We start from the raw sequence: 18,895 nt of genomic DNA, 5'->3' as shown, positions 1-18,895 counted from the left end.
TTTATTCTCTGGTATTTGTTAGATCATTACCTAAGAAATAATGAACTACAAGGGATTATTTCGCTGGGCGACACGTAACCAATCGCCCAGAAATAGATTTTTCCTACGTCAAAATCCTTTATTTAGGTAAAAGGCCAAGCAATGGGACATGTGAGGTTATTCAGCACTGAAACAGAATTTGACAATAAAAGGTTTGAAAGGAGTAACAGGAGGAAAACCTCGCAGTTGCAATATGAATCAATGGTTAAGAGAGGGTGGAAAGTAAGTAGGAAAAAACAGAATATGAAAAGAGGTATGTACATAAAGGGAACGAAAGGGTCTATTCAAGTGAATCACTAGCGACACTATTGATACTGTAAACAAAACAACTGAAATTACTGTAATTACTGTAGGAATAACCATAATTAGATGTTAGGATGAGGAAACTCTCACTTTGTTACCATCTTTATCCAGAGTACCATTACATATTCAAATACTATTATCACAAGACCCCATCATGGCCACACCAACCAGCGGTAAAAACAAAAGGCAGAGGTACAAAACTTCATTAAAGTTAAAAGTAATAATCTTTGAAAAGGAAGATGAAGCAGAAATTCACACACCATCAGATTAGGAATTTGATCCATATGATGATGAACATGAAGTTTTTATGTTAAAACAAAGTTTAATGTATACTTACCTGCAGGTATATATATAGCTATATTCTCTGTTCCAACCTGGCAGAAATTTTCAAAAACTCGCGGCAAACGCTAGTAACCTATTAGTAGTTCAGGCAACCACCACCCGTTACCGTGGCGCTACGCCTAGGAACCGTTCCCAATTGGGCCAGATTTTCTCTGAACCCTGTCTCCTGAGGGGAGGCGGGTGGGAATTAAATTATATATACCTGCCAGGTAAAGTATACATTAACTTTGTTTTAACATAAAAACTTCATTTTAATGTATGACACTTACCTGGCAGGTATATATATAGCTGATTGACACATTTGGAGGTGGGTCAAAGACAGCAACATTATTAGAGTATAAAAATATTATTAAAATATTATTAAAACTCTAGGTTCCTTTACCTGCCTACCTGCTAAGGTAGCTGACTTCATAGGGTCCTGCCTCTAAGCCTGCTTAAACCTTAGTAGCTCTCAACAAGGAAGTGTCCTGTATGTTGAAGAAGCTAAGACTGGAACTGACAACTGGACGTGAACCAATGTGTTGGTCATTTACCTGAACTACACACACACCATCACCGGATAATACTAACAAGACTGATAAAAGTACCGCACACTTTTCTCAGACGACCAAAAAACCCAAACACCATCACCTAATAAAATCAACTAGCTTAAAAGAAGGTTATGGGGTAGTAACTCCTTTGCCCAATACTGTACCAGAGGAGGCACAAGTATGGACCTAGCGTCTGACAATTATTAAAGGTTGTCTGAACATCCCTAAGATAATGAGACGCAAATATTGAAATTAGTTCTACCAATATGTGGATTCAATAATTTCCTTGAGGGCTAAATTCTTTTTTTTTTAAAGCTAATGAAGTCACCACTGCCCTGACTTCATGAGCCTTCACTTTCAAAATACCAAAGCTCTGCTCTTGACACAACATATGAGCTTCTCTAATTAACTCTCTCATGAAGAAGGCTAGAGCGTTCTTCGTCATGGGTCTACTGGGGTCTTTAACTGAACACCACAGAGCATCAGAATTCCCTCTGATATCTCTTGTTCTTTCCATATAACACCGCAACGCTCTCACTGGGCAGAGAACTCTTTCTTGCTCGTGACCCACTAACTCAGGCCCAGAAAACCCAAAACTCAAAGGATCTTGGCCATGATTAGCTGGATTCCTCATTCTTGGTCCAAGAAACCTTCTGGAATGAACACACTGCGTTGCCATGTCTCCATCCCAACCCCTTTCTTCGATATGGCCTGAAGCTCACTAGCTCTTTTAGCAGTTGCCAATGCTACTAAAAAGATAGTCTTCTTAGCAACATCTCTCAGAGAGGATTTCTCTAAAGGCTCGAATTTGCTAGAAGTTAAATACTTCAAGACCACATCAAGGTTCCAAGCAGGTGGCCTGCATTGTGGTTGTTTCTTCGTACCAAATGACCTAATCAGATCTCTAAGGTCTAAGTTATTCGAGATGTCTAGATCCCTGTGTCTAAACACTGAGGTTAGCATACTCTTATAACCTTTGATTGTCGAAAACTGACAAGCCCAATTCCTTCCTCAAGTATAGAAGGAAATCTGCGATTTGGGTCACAGAGGTACTGGACGAAGACACTTTCCTGTTCTTACACCACTTCCGGAAATTCTCCCACTTCGACTGATATACTGTGATTGTGGAGGTTCTTCTGGCTCTAGCCACTGCACTGGCCACCTCTCTAGAATATCCCCTCGCTCTGACAAGACGTTCGATAGTCTGAACGCAGTCAGACCCAGAGCGAGGGTATTCTTGTGAAACCTGTCGAAGTGGGGTTGTCTGAGTAAATCTACTCTTAGAGGAAGAGTCCTTGGCGTATCTACTGTCCATTCCCAGTACCTCTGTGAACCAACTTTGGGCCGGCCAAAACGGGGCTATTAAGGTACACTCGTTCTTGGCTCTCCGTGAACTTCTTCATCACTTTCCCCAGTACCTTGAACGGGAGGAAAAGCGTACAGATCTAAGTTTGACCAATCCATCAGGAATGCGTCGACCGCCACTGCTTCCTGGTCTGGAACCGGAGAGCAATAGGTTGGTTAACCTTTTTGTTCTGGCTGTCGCAAACAGATCTACTACCGGACGGCCCCACAACTTCCACAGGCTCTGGCAAACCTCCATGTGCAACGTCCACTCCGTCGAGAGAAGTTGTTCTCTTCTGCTCAACAGGTCCGCACCTCATAATTCTTCTCTCCTTGTATAAACCTGGTGAGTAGCACGACCTTTTCCTCTTCCGCCCAAAGCAGAACTTCCTTTGCCAGATTGTAAAGGGGAAAAGAATGAGTTCCTCCTTGTTTGCGGATGTATGCCAGAGCCGTGGTGTTGTCCGAGTTGATTTGCACTGTCTTGTCTCGAATCAACTCTCTGAAGTGCTTCAAGGCCAAGAAAATTGCCATCAGTTCTTCCTGTTTATGTGCCACTTTGTTTCTTTCTTGTTCCAAAGTCCCGACACCTCTTGAAGGCCTAATGTCGTCTCCCCAACCGCGTCCGACGCGTCGGAAAACAAGACGAGGTCTGGGCTCTTCTGCTGAAGCGACATTCCTCTTGCTAACCTGCCTGGAGTTAGCCACCACTTTAATTCCTCCTTTACTTCGGCAGGAATTAGAAACTGGAAGGAATCCGGTTGCAATTTTCTTGGCCATGAATCCTTCAGGAAAAACTGTAGAGGTTCTCATTGTCTGGCAGTCTTCCTACAGAAAATGAACCTCTCTAGCGCGAGAGTGTGCCCAGTAGACTCATCCACTCTCTTGCTGAGCATCGGTCCTTCTTAGAAAGTCCTGCACCTTCCGAATGCATTGGGCTTGCCTTTCGGGGGACGGAAAAGCCCGAAAAGTCACTGACGATATCTGAATCCCCAAATAAACTATCTGTTGTTGGGGATCCAATTGAGACTTTCCCATGTTTACTACCAGACCTAGGTCTTTTGCTAAGTTCAATGTTTGACAGTCCTCCAGACATTGACTCTTGATTGGGATCTTATCAACCAGTCGTCCAGATAAAAAGCACTCTGATCCCTCTTAAATGTAACCATCTCGCCACATTGGACATCATCCTCGTGAACACTTGAGGCGCTGTGCAAAGGCCGAAAGCATAGGGCCTTGAACTGAAAGACCCTGTCCTGAATCACAAACCTTAGATACTTCCTGCTTCCTGGTTGAATCGGAATATGAAAGTATGCGTCTTGTAAGTCCAGGGTACACCAGTCAGTCCCCTGGACGTACCGCTGCCAGTACTGAATCGTTCGTCTCCATAGTGAAACTTGGTCTTTTCTACGAAAAGATTCAGTTGACTTACGTCCAGAACTGGCCTCAACTCCGAGGGACTTTGCAACCAGGAACAAACGGTTGTAAAATCCTGGAGATTCGTGATCCAGAACAGGCTCTATGGCTCCTTTCTCTAGCATGGAAGCTACTTGCTCCCACAGAGCCGCTTCTTCACTAAATCGTTGTAATTTGCCCCGAGGGCTCTCGGAGATGTTGCGAGAGGAGGTCTCTTCAAGAAAGGAATCTTGTACCCTTCCCGAGCTACGTTGACAGCCCAGGGATCTGCCTTCATGTTCTGCCAAACTTAACCACCCAAAAACCTTGAAGTCTGGGGCCTCCACTGTCGTCTGGAGGACTGAATTCTCATTCTTTCGAGTGGTCTTGGCTCCTCTTTTAGTGGGTTACTCTCTTACCCCTAAAGGCGGCGGGGTCGAGCGAATGTTCTTCCTCGAAAGGGCTGTTGCGAAGGCTTAGTATAGTCTCCTTGGAGTCTTCTTAACCCAACTTTGATGGTAAGAACTTCTTAACTGAAGACGAGAGAAGATCTTGAGTCGCCTTCTGAGAAAGGAGAGAGCTATATCCTTAATCACCTCTGACGGAAACAGCTGTTTCGAAAGTGGAGAGAACAGCAACTCCGATTTCTGAGAGTTAGAAACTCCTTTTGAAGCGAAAGAACACAACAGCGATCTCCTTCTTTAGTACTCCTGCTGTGAATAAAGAAGCCAGTTCATTCGTTCCGTCTCTCAGAGCCTTGTCCATGCAGGACATAATGCTCTTAGCTGTTTCTAAATCCTGCGAATCCTCTTCTTCTAGGGAGTTCGCTAGTGCTCCCAAAGACCAATCCAGGAAATTGAAGACTTCGAAAAAGTCCTAAAAATCCCTTTAAAAAGATGGTCAAGATCTGAAGAGTCCACCAGACCTTAGCAGACTGTAACGCCTGTCTGCGTGAGCTGTCTACTATAACTGGAGAAGTCCCCCTGGGAGGAGGCAGGTACTCCCAGGCCTAGACTTTCTCCAGTAGCGTACCATACTCCCGACTTTGATGCTAACTTAGCTGGTGGAAAAAACCAAAAGAGTATTTTCCCGCTTCTTTCTTATCCTTCATCCAGTCATTCACACGTTGAAGGGCCTTCTTCGCCGAAATTGACATAGTCATCTTAAGGAAAGAGGACTTCTTTGGAGTCCTAGTCTTGGAAACTGTGATAAGGGAGATAACGGAGCGTCGGTTTAAATTCCCCTTCAAAATAGAAATAAGACGTGAAGTCAGAACCTTATAATCTGAAGAAGGTTCCGTATTCTTTTCCTCAATTAATTCCAATTCCTCTTCTGCTGAAGAAATGTCTTGTAAATCATTGTCGTGTTGACGCTTCGTTGACGGAATAGCGTCCTGCCGCCTGCGTCCTGCGGCTACCGACGAGTCGGCGTCCTGCCGCCTCTCGATGTCCTGCCGCCTGCGTCCTGCGTCCATCGTAGATACGCCTGCTTCCTGTCGCCTGCGTCTTGCGTCCACAATTGGTCCCGCGTCCTGACGTTTGCGTCCTGCTTCTTCCGAAAACTATTTTCTTCCTGTGTTCTGCGTCCTGCATAACCAAGCGATCGCCTGTCCTCGTAGCGCCAGTGCGCCCTGCGTCCTCGGCGAACGCGTCCCTGTCTTCCTTAATGGGAAGGAAATCGTCTTCCGCCTCGAAGATGCTTGCCCAGGCGCATCCCAAGACTTCACAAGAACTGCCAGCTTGGACTGCATTTCCCTTAAGAAACCCTTCGTACTATCTTCCTGAATGGCAGAGGACGAAGGAGAAGGATTACGAGCGGGACTGCGACCTAACGGAGAGCGATCTAGTACTCTACCCGACGGAGAAAGACAAGGGGAAGATACACAAGAAGATGGAGGAGAGTCTCTCATCGAAATCCAAGGACGAGAAGGAACGTATAGCGCCAGTGCGCCCCGAGTCCTCTTTAGCACGAAAAAATCTTTTTTCCTCTTGATCGGAACTGCGTCCCCGTCTTCCGAGGAGGACAACACCTCAGGACTTACTCCAAGCCTCACGATCTTGAGCATGTCTCTCGAGAGCAGTTGATGTCCTGAAAGTCCATCTTGAGGGGGCGAGACACAACTGCATACCGACGCCTTCCCGCTCGGAAGTCGAACCATCCGAGGACACACACTTCCCAGTTACGCCCTTTTCTGCGGCGAACTGCAACAGCCTGGGAACTTGCAACAGGACTGTTCGAAGGGACGCCTGACGTGACAAAACCTCTCTTGCCTCCCTTCGACTGTCGACATTGCCTTCTCCCTTGGGGTCTGGGAGCTTGACAGAGGTCTAGGTCTAGGAGCACGAGAGAGACGATCAGACGCCCCCTCCACTACACTTTCACTGACATCGAAAGCACTAACTTTATCTGTAAGTCGCTGTATCTGGTCGCCCATGGACGCAAGGGCAGCGAACACTTTCACAATATTTGTATCGTTCGCCTCCTCCGATACAGCAGCGGGCGCAGGAGATACCTGGGAGAAGGAAGAACTACCAATTCTACGTTTTAGAAGGAGCTGGAGAGGAAATACTTCACTCCTTTTACTAGAAGAATTTGACTTCTCACTACGAGAAACAGATCTCCTTACACGATCTTTCTCAAGTCTCTCAACATATTTCATAAATATCTTCCATTCCTTCTCTGATAATTCTCACATTCAAAGCACCTATTCTCCCAAGTACACATTCTCTCTACACTTCTTACAAATGGTATGAGGGTCGACCGAAGCTTTCGGCAATCTTACCTTACACCCCTCTTTTACACACACTCTAAATATACTCCCAGTATCAGACATCTTAAAGAACAATCCAAAGCGAATGCCAAGCTAACGTTTCCAAGTACAATACCAAAAATCCATGAAAAGTCAGCAACAGAGAATGAAAATCCTAGCAGGGAAACACCAATAATGTTGCCGGTTCGGCTGGCAGAGAAAATCTGGCCCAAATTGGGAACGGTTCCTAGCGCTAGCGCCACGGTAACGGGGTGGTGGTTGCTGAACTACTAATAGGTACTAGCGTTTGCCGCGAGTTTTGAAAATTTCTGCCAGGTGGAACAGAGAATATAGCTATATATATACTGCCAGGTAAGTGTCATACATTAAATTACAATTTATCACAATACGTCATCAACACACTCATATCAGATGATGAACATGATAATGAATTTGTAGGATTTTGATTGTTCAAAATGATTTTAATCGTTGCAAATATAATATCCTTTATATCCTATATACTACCAGCATATTTTAAAAGTGACCTCACCATTGCTTATGCTTACATTAGTTGACAGTGTTATTTATTTTAATAAATTGGAGTTTCATTTTATACAGTGAACATACCTCTAAACCTAATTTTTACATGAAAAATGGGGGGGTTATCTTATGAGTGGAGTCACCTTATTTGCTGGCATATACAGTATTTCTTTATTCAAAAGGTAACATGTTACTGGTGCATTTCTTTGGGGGCTCCATGCAAATGGAATCACTTGTACAAAAAGCAGAAAGAATGACAAAGAAAAGATTGTCACAAAAACTTCACTCTCTTATACCTTGAGTAAATCCTATCCAACAAAGAACATTACACTGTGACAGAGACAAATGATAAGTAATAAACTGTATGAGGCACTAATGAAAAGCCATGCTGTGTAGGGGGATGCAGGAGGGGAGCGTGGGTATAACAAGTACTACATGCATTCAATTAGTATGTTATCTTTACAAAGCTTATTTTGGTCGGGGAATATAGCAAGTGCTTAACATTTACTGTATGGGCGGTCCCCGCTTATCGGCAGCATCGGTCAATGGCATTTCAGTTTTACAACGCTTGGCTAATAATGCCATTTACCAAATTTTTGGTACTGGTAAGAAGTTTATCAGCATCAGTAGTGGTTTATCGGCATTGGTAGGTATCTTATCGGCATTGGTAAGCGATTTTTGGCAGCAGTAAGTGGATTATTGGCGTCAGTAAGTGATTTATTGGCACCACTCAGTGCTTACAGCATTGTAAACACCATTTACTATTAATACCATAATTATTGTGATGTACCACTTATCAGCACTTGTTAACCGGGGACTGCCTTATTACAATATACAATGCTACAGACCTGCACTACTCACATAAAAATGAAAACAAAAGGGTAGAGTACTGACAATAACTAAAGTAAATGTAGTAGCAAAAAGGAGGAAAGGAAAGTCAGAAATTAGGAAGGAAAATCAGATTAACTGATCCTGCATGAAGCAAATCTGCTCAGTGGTAAGACTTAATCCCAGGAAGAAAGCTATATTGATGCTGATAGCTATTTTATAAAGATAAGATACCAAGGGGTAAAAATAGACATGAAATAGTTTACCCTTTGTAAACTACATACCGCACTATGTATGTAAATGCATCAACAGCAAAACCCAAGAGTAGTGCTTGTGACTTGCGTAGTGAAACATCTGACAGAGGTGAACTACTGTACTATATCAAGAGGGCTTCTAATTTCAGTATCTCGACCATGGGAAGGCAAAAGTAGAGCTCACTTTGGTTTGGAACCCACAACAAAGGTAAAAAAAGTCCTGTTTACAGTGAAATTTTAAATTAAGGTCTATGACCACCCTAAAAAATATACTTTTTATTTGAGAGAACCTCATTAAATGCATATTACATTGCTAAATGAGACTGGATTTTAATAGTAATGATTTTAAGAAGACAAAAAATAATTTGAACTAAATATTCAAACAAAGGAATTATTTTTAATATAACCGAGACCAATAAACCATATGAAAGCAAACACAAGAAAAAATTATTATTTTAAATAATTTTGTGTTTACTTTCGCATAGTGAAAACAAGGATGATTTGTACTTTCATAATTATAGTTTATGTGTGAGTACATAAGTACATAGCAAGCCTCTTATATCCTTTAAAGCCTTGCCACACTTAACAGGCAATCCATGTGGTTTAGATGAGAATTAAAAATACACTATAAATTGCATTTTCATAAAATAAAATTCATGTAACATAATTCAATAAAATATGATAGAGTAATACCTGAACGTAAGACAAGTTTTCCCAACGCTGCTATCTCCAATGACGATTATCTTGAAGGTTTTCTGTCTGCGATCCCTCAACAATGCACCACTCTGGGCAAACGTCTGCGTGCTATTGTTACTCATTGTACATTTCTGGAATGTAAAACAATTTTTGCAATGACATACATTCACTTTTTTTCACACAAAATTATTTAAATTATCACATTAGTTAAAGTTCAACTGCAGGTTTGATCATTTCAATATTATATATAACACAATGCCTAGAATTATGTTCCTACTATGGCCTGGTCCCTATCAATTACCGACTGGAATATTTATTGCCCTTTCTTAATGTATTCGTTTATATTTATGATATTTACCATCTTTCACTTAGGTTCATATGTTCATATGCAAGGGACTGGTGCTAAACACAGCACCCACTTAGAATGCAAACTGGCAGTTAGGAACCAAAAGGGCACAGTAGTGGTGTTCTGTTTTACCATACTCTAGGAATATCAATACTAACAGCATCCTGAAGTATAGACTGGGGTTGGTATACTCAGCCTAAACTGGGGCTGCATAAATTAAAAAATGGAATATACTGTACCTCTATTACTTTTAGATGGAAAACTTAAAAAAAAATGTTCATATACATTTACTTTTGTGCTTAAAAATCACAGTAGATGCATGTGACTTCATAAATAAGCGAATACCACGGGAAATAATAGTCAGGAATCCAAGCGCTTTCGTCTTTATTCAGACATCGTCAAGGAGCTACTTGACGATGTCTGAATAAAGACGAAAAGCGCTTGGATTCCTGACTATTATTTTCCGTGGTATTTGCTTATTTACTTTTGTGTATATAATAAAACTATATAAAAAAAAAAAAAAAAAACAAAAAACCTCTTGCATGGCTTGTTACCTTGGAAATTGAGTTTTCCTATACATGTTGCTGATGAAGGAGGTGGTGGTGATGTTTATTGGTGGTCAATTATTATTAACCTCACTTCTCATATCAAGGACCCTTTGGGAATGGGGGGGGGGGGGGGGGGGGGTGAGTGGGGTAAAACACAAGAAGAGAGAACAGACATGTTATTGTTATGATGGCCACCCTGGAATGTTTTTTTTTTAATACGCAAGGCATGTGCGAGCCATATCTTCAAGAAGGGATTGGTTAAGGAAACATATTATAAAAGGGACTATACTAACCTAACTTGACCTAACCTAGTAGGCCATGTTACCTAAGCCTCACCCTGGACCATTAAAGGAACACTAGTGTAAAGGTTATAGTATACGTACTAACCTAACCCACCTAACCTAAACTTAACCTAGTACGCCGTGTTATTTGGCCAGGGAAGTGTTTAAAGGAAGACTAATATAAAGGTTAGCATAGTAACTAACCCACCTAGCCTAAACTAACCTAACCTAGTTAGGCCGTGTTATTTGTGGTGGGGGGTGGGGGGGGGGTGCTTTATAGCAGACTGATATAAATATAAAGGTTAACATAACTAACCTAGTAGGCCGTGTTACCTGGTGGTAGGGGCACCTGACCTAACCTAGTAGGCTGTGTTACCTGGCTGGGGCCAAATAAAGGTTATTATACTAACTTAATCCACCTAATCTAACCTAATAGGCAGTGTTAGATGACAGGGTGAAGAAACCTAAAGTAAAGGTTACCTCCGCCCCCACAAAAGGAGGAAACCTAAGGTAAAGGTTACCCCACCCAAAAAAAAGGGACATTAGGAAATAGTGATGGTAATTCAGTACAACTGACATTTAAAATATAACATGAATGCTAATATTTGAAATGAATAAGGTAACATAAAAACAAAATAAAAAAAGCTTATGGGCGAGTAATGTGTTTTAAAATGGTGCAACAAAAATAGGACAGCAATCACGGAAAGGGAAGGGAGTGACTTGCAAAAATCATGCAGAAATCATGTATGAACTACCACGAAAATAAACCTCATTTGACGTCACTGACAATAAGGCATTTTAGTCTCCTAAGAGCGCCTTCTCATTTCACCCCACGGGCATTCTTAAGGGGTCTGTGTTGAACTGTAAGGTGTTATTAAAGGGTAAAATCACGTAGTGAGAACACTTAAATGGACATATTAAAAAACAAAACTATGAGAAACAGATTGTAAATAAAAGTCTGAAGGAATAGCACATGGTTATAAATAAAAGGAGAAAAAGGATTATAGGCAGTCCCCGGGTTACGACGGGGGTTCCGTTCTTGAGACGCGTTGTAAGCCGGAACATTGTCAAAAATCCTAAGAAAACCTTACTTATAATGCTTTGGGTGCATTAAAAACTATGTAAAGTGCATTCTTATTGCATTTTTCATAAAAAAAAAAAACTTCAAATATTGATTATTTTGCATTTTTGGTGTCATATTTCTTGTGCCAGATCAGCGTTTGTAGGCGTCGTAACCCTGGAACATGCATCGTAATCCTGGAAGTAATTTCTGATGAATATAATTGAAAAGCGTCTTAACCTCGGAACGTCGTAAACCGAACCCGTTATAACCCGGGGACTGCCTTTATATGTAGCTTAGTGTATGAATGCATACAATTCCTTCACTCGGTCTTAATGTAATGTAGGGTTAATATTGCAACATGATTGATTAGATACTTGTTGATTGGTCTCTCCCCCTGAAAACCCCTCACCATTACCCTCACTTAGAAGTTGGTGTCTGAACCAAAAGCTCCCCCGGTAGCATTCGGTATACCTAGTAGTAGGGTAAACAACCGATTGGACTGGCCAACTCACCAACTACCACGTTTTTGGCCACCCTCCAAAAAAGTACTTTAACACGTCCTAATACCCGGGACTCCCTGTATATGTAGCTTAGTGTATGAATGCATCCAATAACAACCTAGCCACCCCCTGGGGGCAACCAAGTCCTTATGGGTGCCGTCCAAGCCCGGATAAATAGGGAGGGTTGGTGTCAGGAAGGGCATCCGGCTGTAAAAATCTGTGCCAAAACCAAAATGGAATGAGCCAAAAATATGGAAAGAGGTAATGCTAGGGCGTACTCGTAAACGACGCACAGAGACTCGCCCTAACTCTGTGGTAAGGCGAGGGCTACTGCATCAGGAGCGGGTGCAGCTAAAGAAGCGAGCTCACATTGGGTCAGAGTATGTCAGCTAAAAAATGTTGGGTCCATGACTGGGAGAGGTAGAGATTGGCTGACTTGATGAGAGAAAAGAAAGTAGATGTTGTGTGTGTGCAAGAAACGCGGTGGAAAGGAAATAAAGCTAAAGAGTTGGGAGATGGATATAAGCTATATTATAGTGGAGCAAACAAATACAAGGTAGAAATGGAGTTGGCATAGTACTGTCTAGTGAAACTAAAGAACTCGGTAATAGAAGTGCATAGAAGAATGACCGTATCATCAGATTGAAGATATGTTATGGAGGAGAGATTCTGAATATTATAAGCGCTATGCACCACAAGTTGGTTGCACAGAGAAGAGAAGGGAAATTTCTGGAGAGACATGGATGGAATAATGCAAGAACTGGAAGAGCATGAGAGGGTGATAGTTGGGGCAGATTTGAATGGCCATGTCGGAAGTGAAAATGAGGCGATTGGGCGGGTGCATGGGGGCCATGGAATTGGGGAGAGAAACCCAGAAGGAGAGAGTGTAGTGGACTTTGCTGTGTCATTCGACATGGCAATAGTACATTTTTTGAGAAGAAAAGGAACACCTAATAACATATAGGAAGTGGGGGAAGATTCTCCCAGATAGACTATTTCTTGTATAAAAGGATAAATCTGGTGGAGGTCAAGAACTGCAAAGTTATTCCAGGCGACCATGTAGCCCCCCAACACAGGCTGCTATGTATGGACTTGAAGTTGAAAAGGGAAAGAAAAACCAAAGCTAAAGGATAAGGAAAATTAAATGGTACGAATTACAGAAGGAAGGGGATAAGAAGAAAGAGTTTAAGAGGAGGGTTTTGGAGGATATTGATATAGGGATTTAAGATGTTCAAGAATGGTGGGCACGAATGCAGCAGTAATAAGAAGGCATGGAAAGGAGCTGCTAGGAGAGACATCTGGTATCATATGGGAAGAAAAAGGAGAGTTGGTGGTGGGATGAAGACATTGAGAAAGTAGTAAAAGATAAGAAGGAGGCAAAGAAAAGATGGGAAGAGTCACAGTCAGTGGAAGACAGAAATAGGTACAGAGAGAAAAAAAAGGTGGTGAAAAAGGTGGTAGCCCAAGCTAAAGCAAAGTCGTATGATGATGTGTATATGAGCTGAGGACAAAGGAAGGATTAAAGAAGATGATGAAGCTATCAAAGGCTAGAAATAAGAGCACCAAAGATAACACACATCAAACAAATAAAGAATCAAGAGGGTGTAGTGCTTAGAAAGGAGGAAGACATTGTGAAGAGATGGAAAGAATATTTCGAACAGTTGTTAAATGAAGAAAATAATAGACTAATAAGAGAGGATGGGCAAGTGAACATTGGCATGGTAATGAGGTTTTCTAGGCAAGAGGTACTAAATGCACTGAAGAAGATGAAGAATGGGAAGGCAACCGGACCAGACATGATCCCGGTGGAGGCATGGAAAGCATTAGGAGATGAAGGAGTGGATATACTGTACGATCTTATGATATAAAGATCCTTGAACAGGAAAAGATACCAAATGAGTGGCGTGGGAGTATATTGATCCCAATTTTTAAAGGGAAAGGATGTCCAAGAGTGTGGTAATTATAGGGGCATTAAATTGATGTCCCACACTTTGAAGATACTGGAAAGGATGATAGATGCTAGACTGAGAGAAGAAGTACAAATAGGTAAAGAGCAGATGGGATTTATGAAGGGAAGGGGAACAACAGATGGTATATTTTGTCTGAGGCAATAATGGAGAAATTCGGGGGGAAAGACAAAGGGACCTACATATGGTATTTCATTGACCTTGAAAAGGCTTATGACAGAGTCCCGAGACAAGAGGTATGAGGAGCCTGAGGGAGAAGATGGTGCCAGAGAAGTATGTGCGATTGATACAAGAGATGTACCGGAATGTATTTACCAGAGTGAGGAGCAGTGTTGACAGAAGGTTTTGAGGTGAGAGTAGGATTACACCAGGGGTCGGCTCTGAGCCCATTTATCTTTAACATAGTGATGGATGTTATAATGAGGAAGTAAGGGAGACAGTACCATGGACATATTGTATGCGGATGATATTGTTCTGTGTGCAGAGAGCAGGGAAGATCTGGAAGTGAAATTGGAAAGATGGAGACAAGTACTGGAGGACAGAGGAATGAGAATAAGTAGATCCAAGACAGAATATATGTGTACCACCACTGAGGGGGATGATAGAGAAAGTATTCAGCTTGGTGGAGAGCAAATAAGGAGAGTTGATAAGTTTAAGTATTTGGGATCTTTTGTTAACGCTGGAGGAAGTATGGAAGAAGAAGTAAAACATCGGGTACAGGCAGGCTGGAACAACTGGAGAGCGGCCTCGGGAGTTCTTTGTGACAAAAGAGTGCCGCTTAGGTTAAAAGGAAAATTTCACAAGACGGTGGTAAGAACAGCAATGCTGTATGGTACGGAAACAGCAAGCATGAGAAAAGCAGAGCAGAAGAAGATGGATGTGGCAGAAATGAGAATGCTTAGGTGGATGTCTGGGGTAACAAGAGTGGATAGGATCAGAAATGACTACATAAGGGGGTCAACTAAGGTGGTGGAAGTATCAAAGAAAGTGCAGGAGGGGGAGGCTGAGATGGTATGGACACCTGTTGAGGAGAGATGAGGACCACGCTGGGAGACATACTATGGGGATGGAGGTGCAAGGAAGAAGAAAGAGAGGGAGACCAAGAAAGAGATGGAAGGACTGTGTGAGAGGAGATTTACATGAGAAGGGAATTGATGAGGCAGAAGCGCAAGATAGAAATAGATGGAAACGGCTCATCCGAAACGGCGACCCCATATAAACTAAAAATGGGAAAAAGCTGGGAAGAAGAAGAAGTATGAATGCATCCAATTCCTTCACTCGGTCTAATGTAATGTAGGGTTAATATTGCAACGTGATTGATTAGATACTTGTTGATCGGTCTCTCCCCCTGAAAACCCCTCACCATTACCCTCACTTAGAAATTGGTGACTGCTTTGAAAACATATTTTACGAAGAGCTCACATGCTTATTTTAGTTCATATGGGGCTTTCATATATCACATTATGCTGACAAAACTTCAATCTTTTGAATGGTATGCTTAAAAGTTGTAATTGTAGTCTTTTTTTCACCAATTAAATATAGAGTGAATAAGGCCTCGCCATGCAATGACGATGGATCGTCTGCAGTTATTTACCCTAGTAGGTAGTACCTAGTAGCAGCAGTTGAAATTTGCCTGGGAAACTGCTCCTTTGCCGGTTAATTGTCTATTTTGACTTGTGTTTGTTGCAAATGTCATAAAGGTAGAACAAGAAAAAAACACAATAACATGCTACAACCTTCTCCCAGGTGATTTACCCCATCCATAACCCCGCTTTCCCATCAGTCCCATTTACCGTAGGATAGGGTAAAAAACCGCATGGTACAGGGGTGGACATGTACGACCAATGTGTAACCCCCAAAAAAGTACATTATAACTAATGCGTCCTGACATCGGAAATGGGCATCAGACGCGACTTGTTGTGGTGAGAAACGGAGCTAAAGACCTCACTCTGGTGTCAGGACGCGTTATAATGTACTTTTCTTGGGGTTGTACACATTGATCGTACATGGTCCACCCCTGTACCATGCGGTTTTTTACCTAGAGTCTGGGGTGAAAATTCTCCCTGTGACCTATCCCACCCAAAACCCCGCATTCCCAATGGGTTCCCCCTTACCATAGGATGGAGTTCAAAGTAAATTGCAGTCGAGAGCCAAAAAACCATGGTAAATTCTCACTTAGCAACCAAAATACTGTAGAAAAAGCCTAGCCTATCTCCAAGGAAATACCCAACTCGCCACTATTGCCTAGATTAACCTTCTATTTCCTCTCTGTTAACGACGGCATTACGGCTACCCTTAAGAAAATAGTCCAGGCTAATAAGAGCTCTATTTCCATGAATGGGGTCTCGTCAGCCCTAACCTTGGGTGAGCTGCCCCAAGCGATTCCTGGCGATGGGGGTCCCCCAAACCCCCATTTTATAACCAGTTACAGCAATCCACGGCACACCACGACAAAAACAGATCCTGACAGAGATAACAGCGTCAAATAAGGGTGGAAAACTACTTACGATATGCTTACGTCTCCTGATATGTCAGTGGCTAGACGTGTCTTTCTTCCCGGGGGTTCGTCATGGCACATCAGCTGACGTCTTCTTATCAGTAGTGGTTCTCAGTCTAAATTCGCCAAGGTCTGTCAATTAGAAAGCAATCACACACATTACATCACATAACCTGTTGTTTTCTTACCTTCAGTATCACGTAGCCTGAAAGCCTCATCTTAATTTTAGCATCACATAACCCGATCGTTTCTTTTTCAGTGTCAGTTTTACTGGTTCATCTATCTAAAACTGACGATGTTAAGAGCAAAGAAAACATCATGCATGATAATGACGGTTACGCATCTTCAGTATTGTAACATTTTAATCAATAATTGATGATTTGATTCTTTAGAGACAATTTCAATTAGTAACAATATGCTGTAAATTTTTACCGTTCTGTTCTCTGTTAAAAAATTTTCTTGAAGGTCACACACAACACAGTTTTCTTCTCCCATACTGCTCTAGAAAGGGCGTTTGAATCGACTGGGATCAATTACCAGCAGGATAAGAATTCGAATGCATCTCTTTGTTATTGTTTTCATTAGAATTCAGGGCTTGACAGCTATGACGACACCATACCCTCAAGACCTTGGACGACGTGACAATAAACTACTACTAGTTCTTCGTGCCAGCTAAAGAAGCTTCTCTGAAAACAATCTCAGTTGTGTAAACGCACGACGTTTAGAATATCGAGCGTTTTACGACGAAATACGTTTACATTACACATAGCACGGAAGTTAAGTACATGCCAAAAAGAATGAAAGAAAAAAGCTCAACGTACAGCATCGAAAGTTACTCCAGACCAGACAACTGCCAGGAGTGTAAACAATTTCCATGTTACACACTTCACTTTCACTTGCTCACTTTGTTTGGTTTTATGCAACCCCCCACATGGATGATTCCCCCTCTGGCGGACCCTTAATTGTACGTTTTCAAAATAGCCAAGCAAGGGACACGAGAACTTTACGATACTGTCTGACAGATGAACCTACACAAACCCCTGAGCAAGATTTTTTTTTTTTTAGGGCTGACGAGGGAGTGGCATGGACTCCTAAGACATGTATACGGTTATGACATATCTAGCAGGTCAAAGATTAAAAAAATCCCATGTGTGAAGGAAAAAAATACTGGAGTAAAGAATAAGAAACCAATAATGAAGGATAAAAGAAATGAGTTAATACTGAATAACAGGGTAAATATGACATACAAATAAACATTAACACCACAAATGAATACGATATGCAAGTAAAAAGAGTAGATAAATACATAAACATATCAATGCAAGCTGAGAGTGATGGTTAAAAGAAAAGCCAAGGTGAGGCAATGAAAAGGTCCATCGTTTAAGATAGGTACCCAGGGTGACAAAATGGCATCCCTGTGGCTACACAAGATTGCAAAATCATAATATATATATATATATATATATATATAATATATATATATATATATATATATATATATATATATGATTTTGCAATCTTGTGCAGCCACAGGGATGCCATTTGTCACCTGGGTACCTATCTGAAACGATGGACCTTTTCATTGCCTCACCTTGGCTTTTCAAGAAGGAGGAAAGAGCTGAATGAAATGACAAAAAAACGTTAAGGTCTGACTGAAACATAAAGCTCACGCCAGAAAGAGAGAAGATGACGAGGTGTTGGAGTTTAACTAGGATATATATATATATATATATATATATATATATATATATATATATATATATTATATATATCCTAGGTAAACTCCAACACCTCGTCATCTCTCTTTTTGGCGAGAGCTTTATGTTTCAGTCAGACCTTAACGTTTTTTGTCATTTCATTCAGCTCTTTCCACCTTCTTGAATAGGTAGCTTTCTTCCCATTCCTGTTTCTTAATGCTCCGATTTTATTATAATATTAATTTGTATTTTATAAGTATTTAATTGCAGCCTGATGATGTGTTTATGACAACATGATACGTTTTTCGTATGATTATATTAATAAAACACGTGTAACCGACTGTCGTCTGATTGGACCCTTCATAGTTGATATCTATGGTTTTCCTGATGTGATATATATATATATATATATATATATATATATATATATATATACGTATATATATATATATATATATATATATATACGTATATATATATATATATATATATATATATATATATATATATATATATATATATATATATATATATATATATATACATAAGAAGGCATGGAAAGGAGCTGCTAGGAGAGACATCTGGTATCATATGGGAAGAAAAGGAGAGTTGGTGGTGGGATGAAGACATTGAGAAAGTAGTAAAAGATAAGAAGGGGGCAAAGAAAAGATGGGAAGAGTCACAGTCAGTGAAGACAGAAATAGGTACAGAGAGAAAAACAAGGTGGTGAAAAAGGTGGTAGCCAAGCTAAAGCAAAGTCGTATGATGATGTGTATAATGAGCTGGGGCAAAGGAAGGATTAAAGAAGATGATCAAGCTATCAAAGGCTAGAAATAAGAGCACCAAAGATATAACACATATCAAACAATAAAGGATCAAGAGGGTGTAGTGCTTAGAAAGGAGGAAGACATTGTGAAGAGATGGAAAGAATATTTCGAACAGTTGTTTAAATGAAGAAATAATAGACTAATAAGAG

At 41.1% G+C, this 18,895-nt stretch overlaps 1 protein-coding gene across 1 annotated transcript in view; it reads right to left on the bottom strand.

Moving 5' to 3' along the window:
• Positions 1-17,217, bottom strand: part of LOC135213741 (ras-related protein Rab-33B-like) — a 60,763-nt gene extending 43,546 nt beyond the window's left edge. Inside the window, exons 1-3 of the mRNA XM_064247869.1 lie at positions 16,655-17,217; positions 16,233-16,354; positions 9,018-9,151 (exon numbers count right to left, since the gene is read on the bottom strand). Of these exons, the coding sequence (XP_064103939.1) occupies positions 9,018-9,142 (125 nt within the window). The 5' untranslated portion in view covers positions 9,143-9,151; positions 16,233-16,354; positions 16,655-17,217. The remainder of the gene's footprint in view (positions 1-9,017; positions 9,152-16,232; positions 16,355-16,654) is intronic.
• Positions 17,218-18,895: the final 1,678 nt, after the last annotated feature.

The sequence above is a fragment of the Macrobrachium nipponense genome, chromosome 43 (genome assembly GCF_015104395.2).
Source record: "Macrobrachium nipponense isolate FS-2020 chromosome 43, ASM1510439v2, whole genome shotgun sequence".
Lineage (NCBI taxonomy): Eukaryota > Metazoa > Arthropoda > Malacostraca > Decapoda > Palaemonidae > Macrobrachium > Macrobrachium nipponense.
Note: the sequence above shows the minus strand (reverse complement) of the source record. Positions and strands in the feature narration are given on the sequence as shown.